The following is a 14,627-nucleotide window of genomic DNA, read 5'->3' as shown; positions in this document are numbered from 1 at the left end:
TAACCAGAAGAGCTTTACTACAGGTGCTATAGAGCAGGCAGTTGTAGGGCATTTTCAGATTATAAGAGAGTTGAGTTCACCTCTAAGCTCTTGAGACGAATGGAATTTCTCTGTGACCATGAGATTCTACAATTAATGTTGCATTGTTCAGATATCCTTACTCAAAGAAGGATCCTCTTCTAAGTTAGTCACCCTGCTCCTTTTTGTACACCATTCTACACAATTCTTATTCACCTTACATGAGTACAATGAGTAATGGGACAAACAGGTCTTTATGTCTTTATACAAAAGATCTTGGAGCTAAGGGGAAATTCAGAACCCTTTAATACTGATGGGTATTTCCAACCTCATTTAATTTTCATTAGGACAACCTGCTGCTGCGCCTTTGAGGAAGCAACTGTTTTGACTGTACAATATGATGATTGACGCAAGAATCAGCATCAGAGGTACAGCACAGATGCCAAAGAAGAGCAGCCTAAGAGCAAACACTTACCCAGTCACTAGCGTTCAAGTCTGTTCACCACGTCCCGGACCGTGGCGATGAGGTTCTCATTCTCCTGGGGGTTAGCCATAACAATGCTGTGCAGCCTGTTCATGTAGGAATCAATAGTTTCCATCGTGGGTGTTTCCCCGCTACCTACGGTTAACACAGTAACATGAGCCACGGAGTATTCAGATGACTGCAGCAATTCCATAAAGTTAAGACTATGGTAAGGGCAATTTGTTCCAACATGGAAACTATTACAGGAAGTGGTTTTTGCCATGCACCGCCTCTTGTGACAGATTCTGTAAGACTATGTTTGCCTAACTCCACAAAGCGAGTAGTTCCAAGGACATCAGGACTAACGAAGCACGGTTTTCTTTTATTTGGGCCTCACAGCTGATTATAACAAACTCTTTCAGACGGGCCTTCGTAATATCTAAGTGGATTCCCTAGCACCTGACACTATAGATGCAGCCTTTCTTTTACTCCAGGAACTTGCAAGTTCCATCTTTTCCACTTAGAAACATTTTCACAAAGCAAGTGAAGGAGAGCAAGGACTGAATATGTGCCTCTCTTTATCAGCAAGAGAAGTATGAAGAAAAAATAAAAAAGCTGTGTTGAAATAAATCACTGACACCAAATGTTCCCCTGCATGAATGTTCATATCTCATTACCTAAGAGGAATGTTCAGGGGAAGTTCAGGTTGGATACAAGGAAGAAGTTCTTTACTGTGAGGGTGCTGAGGCACTGGAACAGACTGCTGAAAGAAGTGGTAAATGCTCTGCCCCTGGCAGTGTTCAAGGCCAGGCTGGACAGAGCCTTGGGTGACATGGTTTAGTGGGAGGCATCCTTGCCCATGGCAGGGGGTTGAAACTGGATGATCTTAAGGTCCTTTCCAACCCAAACCATTCTATGATTCGAATACAACTAAGGCTCAGAAACAGGCAGGACCATAGAACTACACCAGCAGGCCACACGTCGTAAATTCACAGCACCGTATAAACACCACAAGTAAAATTCAACATGTCAGACAGTCCTAAGGGAAACAGAGTCTCACCTGGTAGTGGAACTCCAGCAAAGCTGCTTGTGAGTGCTTGGCGTAAGGTCTCGAGATGCTGCTGCAGCACTGTGTTGCGGCTCCGCTCCTGTATCACATCCACCTCAAGTTTCTCCACGGCAGTACGCATGCTCTCCACATGCTTCTGCAGAGCAGCATTCCTCTCCTCAAACTCCATGTTGGACTTACGCAGCTGCCGCAGCTCAGCTTCTCGTGCTGTGAATATCAATCCATTCCCATGTAGTCAAAAACTATAGAACCAAGTATCTATGGTTCGTAGGCAATGAAGCTGAGTGCTCTGGAGTGCTGAACTGATGACTACAAATGGTGCAGTTTTGGTTTATAGGTGAAAAAAGCATCATATCATGGAGTGCTGGTAGTGCCTACAGTAGTACTATTTCATTTCTAGAGACAGACAAATTAGAAGACATTCAAAGCATGAGAGTAGAAGTGAATAGGGCAATTGATTAGGCAGGGAGACTGCAAGACTGATTTCAAATGCATTCAGTATGACATAGCTTAGCTACATCTTCAGTATTTCTTAATCCTATACACAACAGCAGATCCAGCTTAGACTGGCTGGAATAACAGCAAGTGGAGCTTAAACATCAGAAGCATTCTCAAGAAGAATAGCTTTGGAAGACAAAGCCAGGAAAACTACTTTTGCAGCCATTGCGGTTTTACAGAGGTACGGTAGTATCAGAAACACTGATCAACTGTATTCAAGTCATTACTTGAGCTGAGATTCGAGAGTGCAAGGACTCTTGAGCTGCAAGAACCTGGCAAAAACCTTGGAATAGCAAAGAGAAGGCCCTGCAGAAGTTTAACTTACCTTTACTATGATTCAAGAACTCTTCTGTGAAGATCGGAATATCAAAAACAGATCTCTCCTTTGTATCTGCTTCTTTCTACAAAAGAAAGAGTAATACACAGCTAAATACTGCTAGTTTTCAGGAATGTAGTAAATTGCTTTGATCAAGAAAATAGAAAGAAGGAAGACCAAAAACCAAGGCGGCTAAAGAGCTGGTTGTTTGGAAGACACTTCCAGATCCTAGCAAGGAAGGCCAAAGGATAGGTCTCAGCTTTTTAAGATACAAGTTTGGCTTTAAAGATCTAACCAAATAACATTTTCAAGAAATATAACATACTAAAATATACCCTTTCACCCTAATGACATTATATATCTGAATCATTCTGTTTTAAAACTATCTGAATTCATTTTTGTTTTCCACTGGAAAACATTCCATCATCAATCAACTGACACATGCTGAAATAGTCTAGACAAGAATATCAACAATCAGGAGATAAAGAGAGATGAAACTTTTTGAATAGGAGGCAATCAAAACACTCAATCATAAAGTTTTGATTACCTCCTATTGAAAAGGCCCAGGGTGCTCAGGTTGCACAGCATTTTGTCATCCCCCAAGGCAAAAGAGAACCAAAATTACTGTTTTTATCATTTGCCTGAAATAAGATTGGGATGCTCCCAGAGTGTCAATAATAGCATTCTCATCTGGTTATTAAAACTGAGGTTGATCTTTGGAGGTTTCAGAACAAATCAGACTTGAAATTCTTAGAGCCATGGTGAAGTGCTGTAGAGAGGAAGCTGAGATTTTGATGGGGTTTAAGTTCATCCTTCCTTGTGTGGTTAGATGCAGACAAATACAATACTTCATTAAAAAAAATATATATTCTCACGAGTAGATGGTTTTCTTCTTGTGTTCTCATACTACAGCAGCCATTTTCCTGTCTTCAAAGGTTGCAGATACAACCAGGCAATGCCTAATCTCCTTCACGTGTGTGTGTCCCTTAAAATCTTGCCAGTGAGATGTTGTATAACTGACTGCATGAAGCTAGACCTACTCTGAATCAAACAGCGTGAGGAAAGAAGCGGTAACAGAACAATGGAGAACAATTAATAATGGCTGGGGCACTGCTGATGACAAGAGTTCTAAGGGCACATTGCTATGTGTCATACTTATGAAATCAGGATTTCATGCCCAGAGATGAGCTCACTGAGACAGTGTCTCCATGCTTTTAATAACTATATTTGCCTATTAAAACTTTCCTCTCACCTTCCCAAGCTTCATCCTTTTGTTATTTTTTTATTATGAACAGTATTTGAATTATTCATTGCAATTCTTTTTGGAGGTCATCTCTATACACAGTATTTAAAATTAGTTCTACACTGATACATAGAAACTAATCATGAACACCTAAACGGAGCGAGGGGAGAAGGAAAGGTTTCTTTGACCTTATTTTCTTTTATTCTCAAGAAGTAATTTAATCAGATTGTACCTAATCACAAACACGATAATAGCCAACGTGGATAACAGAAACCAGCAAGACAAAAGGCTTTAGTCTTGCTTCCAATAACAACTTGAGTATACACTTCTAAAGGCAATCTAAATCTTTTCTGCTTGTTTCTTGCCTGTGCAGGATTATACCACCTGAATCCCTTGCAGAGAAGATGTGAAAGCCTATCAGGTGATAAGCATGTAGAATTTTGTAATATAAAGGTGAAAACTGCTAAGCAAACCTTCAGGCTTTCATAAGAGGATGACAGCCTAACATGTTGCTAGCTCAACTGTGTAATAACTATCCGATGAAGCTTAAAAGCCCCACAGCGTATGGAGGATACCTTTTAAACCGGATTTATGACGCGAGATTTCAGCAATGATATAGCTTGAGTTAGCAGGATGAGAGCTAAGACTCCAAATTTGTAGTCTGCCATCTGTATCACTTAAAGGTTATGTAAACATCACAGTCAACCTGCAACTTCAGTAACTTGGTTTTGTATAATTAAAGGCAAACTTTGCTTCAGTAACTACAGAATCAGAAATCTGGGGGACCGTGTAGTTCTAAAGATTACTCTTACTGCAAGTGCTTCCTTTAAGAGTTAATAAAAAGCTTATAAAAAACATGCTACCAAAGCATCTTCCTGGAAGTGAAACTTATTTTCCTTCAAATAGACAAGACCAGAAGTTGCCTCTCAGCAGCACCCAGCCTTCTCATATTGTAACAAACACATTATAAAGCAACTTGATTGCTTTCCTGAGGCAAAAGGTCTCACAAAGAAAAACAGATCTTTCAGAAAAGCCTATTGCTTTCAAGTGAAGAGACTGTGTATAAGCAAGTTTCTTCACTGCTTTTTCTTTGCAGTTTATTGGTAACCACGAACGAAGCTCTGTGGCCCTAAGTAATACAACTGGAGAAAACTTCAGCACTTCAAGGGGAGAGATATCATAGTCAGCCAGGATGCACTGTGGTATGTCCCATCAGCTAAAGCACAGGCATCTTATCTCCAGACATTATTACTCTTTTCCAGTATTTCCATTTGCAAAGGGGGAGGCAGGAGGAGATTCAAGTCAGAAATCTCCCAATGATAAATGTCCATTGATTTATTTAGCAGTACAAAACACATCTATGTTTTAAGGGTACCCTACACTCCTACTTACTCTTCTATCATTTGTACTTACCCAGGACTTACTAAATTTAGTTTTCATCATACTACTGTGAGCACAAAACTACTCAGTTGTATCTAACTTTTGATCAAAAACTGCATAGGAAGAATTCACACTCTAAACCTCTGATGAGGGTTTTCAACTGGCATAAATTGGCTTTTATTGACTTTACTAGAAACTTGTGGCATCTGAAAATCTGCCTACTGGTGCAAGGGTAGAATGTAGAGGTTTACCTCATGATCATGGGCTGGCTGTCTTGCTCCATCTGAAAAATTAAAACCAAACAAGAAGCACACTGTATTTTAGACAACAAGAACCACATAATTCAAGCAGTTACACAACCATAATTATAGTTGTTACAGACAGGACTCTTGTGCACCTTTCCTAATAAGTCACATAAAAACTGTGTCTAATTTTGAGGCCTTTAATGCTCATCCTTCAATACGATCTAGATACAATTGGATTTACATAAATCTAATACTTTACACACAGCTGATGCAAATGCCATAAAAAAAAACACATTCTCTTCTTAACAAGCTTTTAAATCAAAGGCTTTAATCTATATCAGGCTAAATAACTCACTGGTAATCTTCTATTGCCCTAGGTAGGCACACATTTCTGTACCATTCAATACCTTGTCTGTGTGATTTGCCTTTTTGTCTGTCCTGCGCTTTCCTGCTGAAGACTTTGTAGGCTTCAGTCTTCTGATACTGCTCCAGCTCCCGCATGTAACGCTCCTTATCTCTATCTGCTTCATCAAGGTATCGCTGAAACAGAAAAGTCCAAGAGTTTCAGGGAGTTTCCCCCTTCAGGAGGAAGGGAAGAAAAACAACTTGTCAGATGAAGTGCTATTTCACCTACGGAAACAGGAAAGGAGTGAAGAAACAATGAGGAAGTATGCAACATGCAAAGACATAAGATTTCTGGATAAAACCACTGTATTCTGGTGTCCTGTTTTCTCTATTTAATTCAAATCACTATCCTGTTAAGGTTTTTTTTGTTAGAGGTATAAGTAACCTGCTACCAAGCCACTCAACTGAGAATTACCTACACATTATAGACCAAATACTTAAGAACTGTGGCTGGGATTAAGTGCCACCAAACAAGAATACCTTAAGAGGTCATGCTTTAAGGTTCAGATCTGTAACAGTGGGGTTCCAATACATTGTTTTGATGCCCCACAAACAAAAAGCACTCTACAACCACACACTTTGCCCACCTGACAGGTGAACAAAACAGCATGGCTATTGGAAAAGAGTAGCATCAAGATGCAAGAGTCTAGGAGATACCAAGTTAGGCAACATGCATCCAGGTTGAAAGTAATTACTTTTTTTTCCTAGCCTGAAGATATTTCACACATTTGCATAACAGAATAAGCTTAACTGGAGAACTAAACATCATTTAAGGAGTGGTCAGAACACTGATCCTGTCAAGAAAAAAGCTGCCTTCCCATTTGTTTCCCCGCAATGAATTAAAAATTCAGTGGCAGTTAAGTATTAAACCAGAGTGAACCTCAGTCACCTGGTATGCCTTTTATTTTCATTAAGTCATCCTAACAGTACACATAATTGACCCTGCCAAGGACACTGTTAACGCTCTGGATTGGGTGCAGATTTGGTGAAGCACTCCTTTTGGACACTGTATTCTTCCATAAGATATTAATTCTTTTCCAGCTTTATCAATGTGCTGCTGAAAAAGTGCAGTAACTTGAGTTAAAAGCACAAGTTTTTACCCCCTTGTGTTTTGGATGGACTGGTTTGAATCAGGAAGAAAGAGTTCTGCTGCACTACCTGTTAGTACATGACCTAGGTTTTTAGTGCACATCTCTACATCTCATTAGATTTTACCCCATACAGGGAAATAAGATGACTGACTATGAGGGTGTTTGCTTTATGACCTCAGTAATGGACTTTTTCTAGGAGAGACTCATTATTTGGTGAGCCCACTCAGCTCAACTGACCTGTCCTATGCTCACCAAATATAAAGGGAAGCAGCAAGACTCCAGGACTGGAACAGGAGAAATACGAGACTGTGCTTTAGCTACTGCTTTGCTGTACCAATCTAATTGGCAGGCAGGCATGGATGGCAAGACAACCATTAGCAGTAACAAAATCCACTCCAGGAGGAGTAGCCAGATCCAGCATTGCTTTGGTCTTCATTCACACATCAGACAGTGCAGAAAGCCACAGCAGTCCCAATTAGAGGACATCACATTCTGACTGAAAGATGGGGAAAAATAGCCAAACCACCTTTTCCTGAGGTATGTAGAAAGTAGAATACATAACTCTCACTAACCCATCCACCATATACTTGCCAACTTCCTTTCTAGGGCTAGCATTACTTTAAAATACTGTACAGAAGTTCACTCACATTAGCCACCTCCCTCAGTAATCTGCCCTTTCAAATCTGCTTGTCTCAGAGTAAGACACCAGATGTTTATATACACTGAGGAGTTTGTAAAATAAGCAAAACTGAGAAATCCTTCACACAGCTCTGAAATCCTGCCAAGCTCTCCTCAGCCACAGTGAATAAATGCCTGCTCCATCTTTCCAATGGCTTTGCCCTTGGAAACTACTAGGTCTCAGCTGTATTTCAATTAGGTACAACAGAGTTGCATCCAGATGAATCACATAAACTGTGAGATGTCTCACTAGAGCAATCCCCCTGTTCTGAATATATTCTGGCACTATCTAGAGGACACAGTCCTCCTCAAGTCACACCTGGATGAGGTGCCATGGCCCTATCAGGGTTCACTATTTGAACTCTGCAGAAAACATGCCCCTTATTTTGAAATATATCCCTAAACACAACTTTAATCAAAAGCCTATGTTAACTTCCTCACTAAACAACAATATTCCCATTTAACAGTAATCATAATCCATGAAGGAAAAGGGAGTTTAATGGTACCCGTTTCTCCTCAGGAGGCAGCTTACTCCATTCATTGCCCAGCATCCTGGTGATCTCTGGGAAAGGGACTTCAGGCCTCTTCGCTCGAAGCTGCTCCCTGCGCTCATTCATGAACCGCACATACCCTGTGAGGGGGGATTTGGGGGCATTGGTGTCCCTAAGGGGTTTCTTCCTCTTTCTCCCCTTGGCCCAGCCTCCTCGTTTAGTTCTTTGCTGCTGCAAAATGAAAATGGAAGAAAATTCAGACTGAAGGAAAAGAACCTCCAAAAGGAATAAATATTCATGTCTCAAACATTTTCATCAGGAGTATGTTGCTGCAATACATCCTCTCCATGGATGTAAATATCTCACCTTTCTTTAGAGCAACCCTGACTTTGCTGCTCTAAGCAAAGCCAAAGAAGTCTCACTGTGAAAAGCTCTAAATTGTTTGCAGTATCTCCTGGTCCACAGGGACAATAAAACAACATTTGCATCAACTTCTTATTGTAAAACCAGCAGGATTAATAACCCATGAAATTATCATCCCAGCTAATGTAACTGCAAACACTGGGTTTGTCAATTGGTTGGTTGGGTGTTGTTTTTTTTTGGAATTATTCTCCTATTCCCTTCCCCAGTCACTTCCCTCTCTCATGTTTGCAGAGATTCTGTGTAGCAGTTAACAACTGTTAACCAGTTATTTTGCCCCTTCCACAACTTTTACCTTCGTGCATTATGTGCCAAAAGTGTGGGTGAAAAGACAGTATGCAGGCTTTTCTGTTCTAACCCATTTTGTATGCTTTCTTTCCCACTGATCACCTCCAATAGGGAGATCAACAAACTCCAAAGGAGGGAGCATCATAAAATTTGCCTGTAGCATACTGTGAGCTCACAGGAATAACATAATTACCACTCATCCTCTTGGCTTCATACTGCTACTACAGCAATCTCTGGACAACGCTATTTTCTTATGCTGTGTACATACAAGTATTTTAGTACTTCTAATCGCTCCCCAGATCAGCATGTTCCTGCCATCATGTTAGTTTTAATTTCCTTTCTGGAATTTTACTCATTCCTTAATTAAACAAGGACCTTGCAGCTGAAGACAAACAACAAGGAGGAATATCAAATGCATCTATCAAAAAAAAAAACACCAAAACCACTTTCTTATCAAACTTTATCTCTTTCATGATTTAGTCCAGAAAAAAATTTTCAGTGCAGGATTGTGTACAAGGCATAGTCTAAAGCAGTAAGCACAATGCTTTCAAAGACATCATTTACTCCCAGAAGAGTGTAACGGTTTCACTCCTGATTCACAAGAGATAAAGTAGGTTGTGACAGTTGAGCATTCAAGTCTTCAGAAAAAGCCTGAGTGCAGCACGAGTCTGTGGAGCTTCTGGCTAAGCTAGAGACACGTGTGCTGTTCTCTGTACATTGACTGCCAGCTTTCTGTGTGGCTGGCTCTGTGCCGTTGTGCAGCACAGGAGAAAACTAGAGAGAATCACAAGATGAAAATGGTAAATGGATGTAAGTTTGTGATCCCATCCAAAACCATCTGAGTAGGTAAGACAAACTGCAGTGACAGAACTCCATGGTTTTGCTTCAATGAGAAGTCACTATTATGTCATCTCACCTCCTCCTCAGGCTTCTGCTCAGTGTTTTCAGCAGTATTAGAGGACTCATTTTGCAGCTGCTGAACCTGTGACAAATCCTCCACCAAATCTGGGTTATTCACAGACTGTGAAGTTCCACCAGTGAATGAACTCTCAGAATGAGCTAGTCTGGAAAAGCACATAACAGCAAAAGAAAATACAAAAATTAAGCATCACATTGCTAAATCACTTCCTCCTTAATCTAAAATATGCAAAAAATGTTGCAAATATATTCAGTTCTTACACTAGCAAGAAAAAAACACCCTATCTGAAAGAGTCATTTTTGAAGAACTGGCTGTTCCATCCAAGCAACTGCTTTAACTACCATAGTTACTGTGGACTTTGAAAAAGACAGTTTGATTTTTAAAGTGTTATTTTGTCTCAGAAATCAGAAAGCATGAATCTATGCTTCTTGAAGAATACCATAAGGAATTTAAAATGAATGATTCCACCTTCTACCAATATACACCTCTCTGGATGCATTTAATATATATATTTCTCCACAAATACACTTAGAGGATTGCAGTTGTGTATGATTTTGGATTGAACATCATTCAACATTATCTCATGCTGATACATGTGGGTATTTAAAGCACAAACACAACTGGCTCCCAAAAGGCTCCTGAGTGGCCACTATTTGATTCTGCTGCAAGAGCTGTATCCATCAACCTTACTCCAGGAAAGGCCAAGTTGTCTGGAAGCAAAAAAACCCCAAAAGGCAAGCATGCAGGAATAGTTCTGAAGACGAGATGAGCATATATAGGCAGAGATGAGCACACATTTTGGGGCAACAACCCCAAAGTCATTCTCAATGTTTTATTCATTAGGTAAACTCATATGAGATTCTGGGACTCTCATTCTAATCCCTTCTTAGGCCAGGCTAAAGGTTACTTGGCCTTGCCCAGTTGCATCTATTACTAGAACAGAAGCATTTGCTTCTAGCTGCTTACATGCACGCCAAAGTTTAAATATTCAAAATAATCATTCCTGTTATGTACAATGCATCTACAGAAAATGGAGATATAGTAACAGAATTGTTGGTTGAATGCCTACAAGAAAATTTGTCTTCAACAGAGAGACAGCACTTTTTCATTAATCACTATAATCAGCAATTGTGGCATAATAACTGGTAAAGACACAAGCACTGGAGAGAGCCATGCCTGACTTTCAGGTATCAGATTGAGTTCCTACTACTAACAAGTAGGGAGGGAGAAAGGGAACAAAATGGATGTACTCCTGTAAGTTAACTTCTGGTAGTGGCAAACAGAAAATGGAACAATACTGCCTCTCAGAATCACTGTTACGGTTTGAAGAACATTTTGGGAAGCAGGGAAGCTTTCTAAACTACACACAGAGGAAAAGCTTCAATGTTGTGTAGCCATTTGCAGCAAAAGCTGATGAAACCTCATTCAACACCTTAATACCTCCTAAACACAAACCTAACTTAAACATGCATCTCTCATTTGGCACCAGCAAGTCTAAAGTCCCAGATATGTAAATCTGAATTTAGCTCTCCTTGAAGTAAATGTGTCTATATTCATTTTACAGGGCTTTACCTGCCTGCAAAGTCTGAATGTTACTGCTTGGTGCTTTACAGAACAGAAAAGAAACATCAAGAATCAAAACACAGCAAGAATCCCATGAATTCCTAAAAGACAGCTCCTTTTGTCATTGTGAGTTTTAAAGAGGCCATTGTCCCAGTCTGTAAAAGCAGAGTCAGTCTGACAGAAATGAAACATCACTTCCTCAGTGATATTCAGAGATCAGTGATGAATACTGTATCTTTAACAGAAATAATCTATCTAGCAGGGATCACTGTAGCCAACAGATTTACCCTCCCCTCTCTGCCCCCCATGACACTGCCTAAACCTGTCTTAAAGACTGAAACTCTAGGGAAGCAAAATTTAAAAGATAAGATGTTAAAGGAAAGTTTGTGATCCTTTCCATCAGTTCAGAAGAGGCCTGGTTTCTCCTAAACAAAATGCTGTGCTGTTCTGTCAAGGCCAAGGGAGTGTTGTTGGATTTCTTCTTGCTGGGTTTATTTGTTTAGTTGAGGTTTTTCACTTGCTTAGAATGCCCTCCTCCCACTGAAACAGTTTCCCTAGCAAATCTGGAGATAGGATCTCTAAGCTGAAGGTTAAAAAGTAGTAGTTGCTTACCCAGTTACAGTAATTTCACTACCTTCCTTAGACCCATCTTCATCTGTAAAAAGAGGAGGAAGGTTGGAGCCAGCCACCAAGTTCTCCATACCTCTGGTAAAAAAAAAAACATAAGTTAATTATAAGTTTATTATCTCACTGTTTCCCTTCAGCAGCACTTGAGTTTAAACATCACAACTTATCACTGGCCATAAACTAATTGACCTGTCAGAGTTGGTTGGCCTCAGGACGGATCCTACAGGCAGCTATGCTTGAGGTCAGAGAAGAAAGACTATAAATGATGCTTCTTAAGAGTTCCCTTCTTAACTGAGCCAGTCTCACAGTGCTGCTGGAAATCACACTGTAACACTGCGGTTTAGCCCTTGAGAGAGATTTTCATTCATCATAGCCAGCACAGAGGTACACAGATCCCCTTTTCCAAAACAAGCTCCTGTTCATCCTCTACTGCACACCCTCACCAGGAGGTTTCTGTGTTGACCCCAACAGAAAACTGAAACTAAGCCCCCCCCTTCAAGTTTCAAATGAAGACAGTATTTGAGAATTCCTTATCCACATTTTCACAATAGATCTATGCACGTAGTTGAGTGTTACTGCTAAGTAAGAGAACACAGCACTGTTATCTAGACCGCTTTAAGCTTCGACTCCCATACAACAGTTCCAGAAGCAAGCAGTTTACGGCACAATGTATTTCTCATTCAATACAAACTGGTCCCAAGTGAGAATTAGTTTCTTTTGTATCCTTGTAGATAAGAAATCCAAAGAATAAATTTATTCATCCCCTTTCTTACTAAAATACAGACCTGTTGTATTATAGGAAAAAAAAAAAATCTCCCAAAAGCCCTAACAAATTCACTCTGTGATTATGAGTGACAGTTTCAGCCCATTTTAAAAGGCCATACCAGTTAACTTTATGTTCCTTCCGTTTAGAAGCCACCTTTGATGAGCTAGCAGATATTCAACTGAAGTATTGCTACCCCTTTCAGCTACTATACTTGGCCTTTCAGCTTAGGGGCAAGTTCTGATGCGAGTTAATGATCCTGTGCTGCATTCTCCTGGATGGGTACACTTCCACTCAGCACTGAAATCAAAGCGACCAGAGACACAAACTCCTGCTCCATGTTTTTAACATTGTAAGTGTTTTCCCACACCCCACCCCAGCTCTACAGGTCAAGGTTTTCCACAGACAAAAGTAATGATGCTGGTTTTTGCATCTAATATCACTTGCAGATCCCTGATATGGTGAAAAGCTTGTACCAACAAACCAGCAGGCCACCCAAACAGGTGAGCACCATACTCCTACTCAAAGGACTCAGGATGTGAGAGACATTGATTCTACAGCTATATTTGGTTAAAGTTAGTCAGGAGTCAAAAGGCTGGTCTCAGGAACCAACAGCATAATCACACATCTGATGTTCTGTTTGGAGATTGTGAGCTCTGTGCTATTCATGCTTCCCTTTGAAAGCATAAGAATATCTACTCTCTGTAGCAACTGCTCTATACCTTCATAAGCTACTACCAATGTTAGTTGATAAATGAATCTCTGCTAAGTTTCCAATTTTTTCAGTTTAGCAAATGTCCAGTTATTGCTCATGGTAGATCAGTCGAAGGTCACCATGAAACAGGCATTGCATCAATCTAATTTCCACCACAAAGTTCATTAAGTTTCCAAAGACAACTACTTTTCTTACACACAGAAGTGTAAGAAGATGACAAGGATCTCTCACTTTTCAGATGACATTCACCCTTTTCTCTTCTGCTTTTCCAACTGTTGAGATCCTCAGATCATCCTTCAGAACCCCATCACAGATTCCTTACCTAGAAAATAATTAAGCAGACTTCTAAGTAGAGCAGACATTGACCTCCAGCAAAAAAACTCCCACCTTTTACTTGTGTAGACAAAAGACCCAACCAGGAACAAAGAAATCAAATTCATGCTCTATCATTATAAACCATGAACTGAACATAGTTTTGAGGCCTCAACCTCAACAGAGAGTGGTCAAGCTGGAGATAGTCCAAGAGCTGCCAAGATAGTCAGGGGCCTAGAGCACCTGATGTGAGTAGGGATGTTGAGGACACCAGGCTAGCTCAGTCTCGCAGAGGAGGATAAGGGCAAATCCAATCTATACACCTAAAGCTACACGACGGAAGCAGCAGAGAGAACAGAACCAAACTCTCAGTAGATATATTGTCTTCTCACATTCTGAGTGGACACCAGGAGGGCACCACAACACTTGGTGAGGCCTATCCTTGCAGATTTTAAATGCTCAGTTACACAAAGCTGTAACTGACCTAAACCAGTGCTGGCAACAGTCCTACTTTGAGTGGGAGGCTGGACTAAGATGACCTCCAGATGTGCCTTCCAAAGCAACATCTGCAGTGCTCTGAAGCGGAACTCTACATTATGCTTTTAAATACCAGCATCTCTGACATAAAAAGCAAAAACCTCAAATAATACAGTGCTTTTACGAAAAAACGGTGAGATATTCTGGTGGGGCATATAGCATTTTAATTTTTGATGAAGGAAGCAAAACCAGTACTTCTTCACACATAGAAAAGAACCTACACCAAGGCTGGGGCTTTAATGTATTAGAGGAAAGCCTGAAAATACAACTGATTTGAAGAACAAGCTCTTCACTGATGCCCAGAAACTGTTTAAGCACCACTACGAAGTATACAACACAAATTGCTTCATGTAGTTGCCACGGAAGAGAGTAATGAAGTTTTGCTGCATGTTACACAATCTTTCATCTTTGTCAGAAGTCTTAAATTAGTATCTTCAAAAAAAAGGAAGTTTAAGAAATGAGACTAAAACCTTGCAAATCTATTTATACAAATGTATATGCACACACATATATATATGAAAAGTTTTATGCATGTCTGAAAAAATAAAACGGCTTTCTTGGTTGTCCATGCACCTCCAGCAGGGGG

General features: G+C 40.3%; 1 protein-coding gene across 2 annotated transcripts in view; it reads right to left on the bottom strand.

The window, feature by feature from the left end:
- Nucleotides 1-14,627, bottom strand: part of HMG20A (high mobility group 20A) — a 40,358-nt gene that overhangs the window by 4,646 nt on the left and 21,085 nt on the right. For both annotated transcript variants that reach the window (XM_057412955.1, XM_057412956.1), the window contains exons 2-9: nucleotides 11,700-11,792; nucleotides 9,522-9,669; nucleotides 7,913-8,128; nucleotides 5,640-5,772; nucleotides 5,239-5,270; nucleotides 2,374-2,449; nucleotides 1,542-1,757; nucleotides 494-637 (exon numbers count right to left, since the gene is read on the bottom strand). In XM_057412955.1, the coding sequence (XP_057268938.1) occupies nucleotides 501-637; nucleotides 1,542-1,757; nucleotides 2,374-2,449; nucleotides 5,239-5,270; nucleotides 5,640-5,772; nucleotides 7,913-8,128; nucleotides 9,522-9,669; nucleotides 11,700-11,788 (1,047 nt within the window). In that variant the 5' untranslated portion in view covers nucleotides 11,789-11,792 and the 3' untranslated portion in view covers nucleotides 494-500. The remainder of the gene's footprint in view (nucleotides 1-493; nucleotides 638-1,541; nucleotides 1,758-2,373; nucleotides 2,450-5,238; nucleotides 5,271-5,639; nucleotides 5,773-7,912; nucleotides 8,129-9,521; nucleotides 9,670-11,699; nucleotides 11,793-14,627) is intronic.

The sequence above is a fragment of the Pezoporus wallicus genome, unplaced genomic scaffold (assembly GCF_028554395.1).
Source record: "Pezoporus wallicus isolate ANWC-B61680 ecotype Strahan unplaced genomic scaffold, APGP_CSIRO_Pwel_v1 contig_13283, whole genome shotgun sequence".
NCBI classification, from domain to species: domain Eukaryota; kingdom Metazoa; phylum Chordata; class Aves; order Psittaciformes; family Psittacidae; genus Pezoporus; species Pezoporus wallicus.
This window is presented reverse-complemented; position numbering and strand designations above follow the sequence as displayed.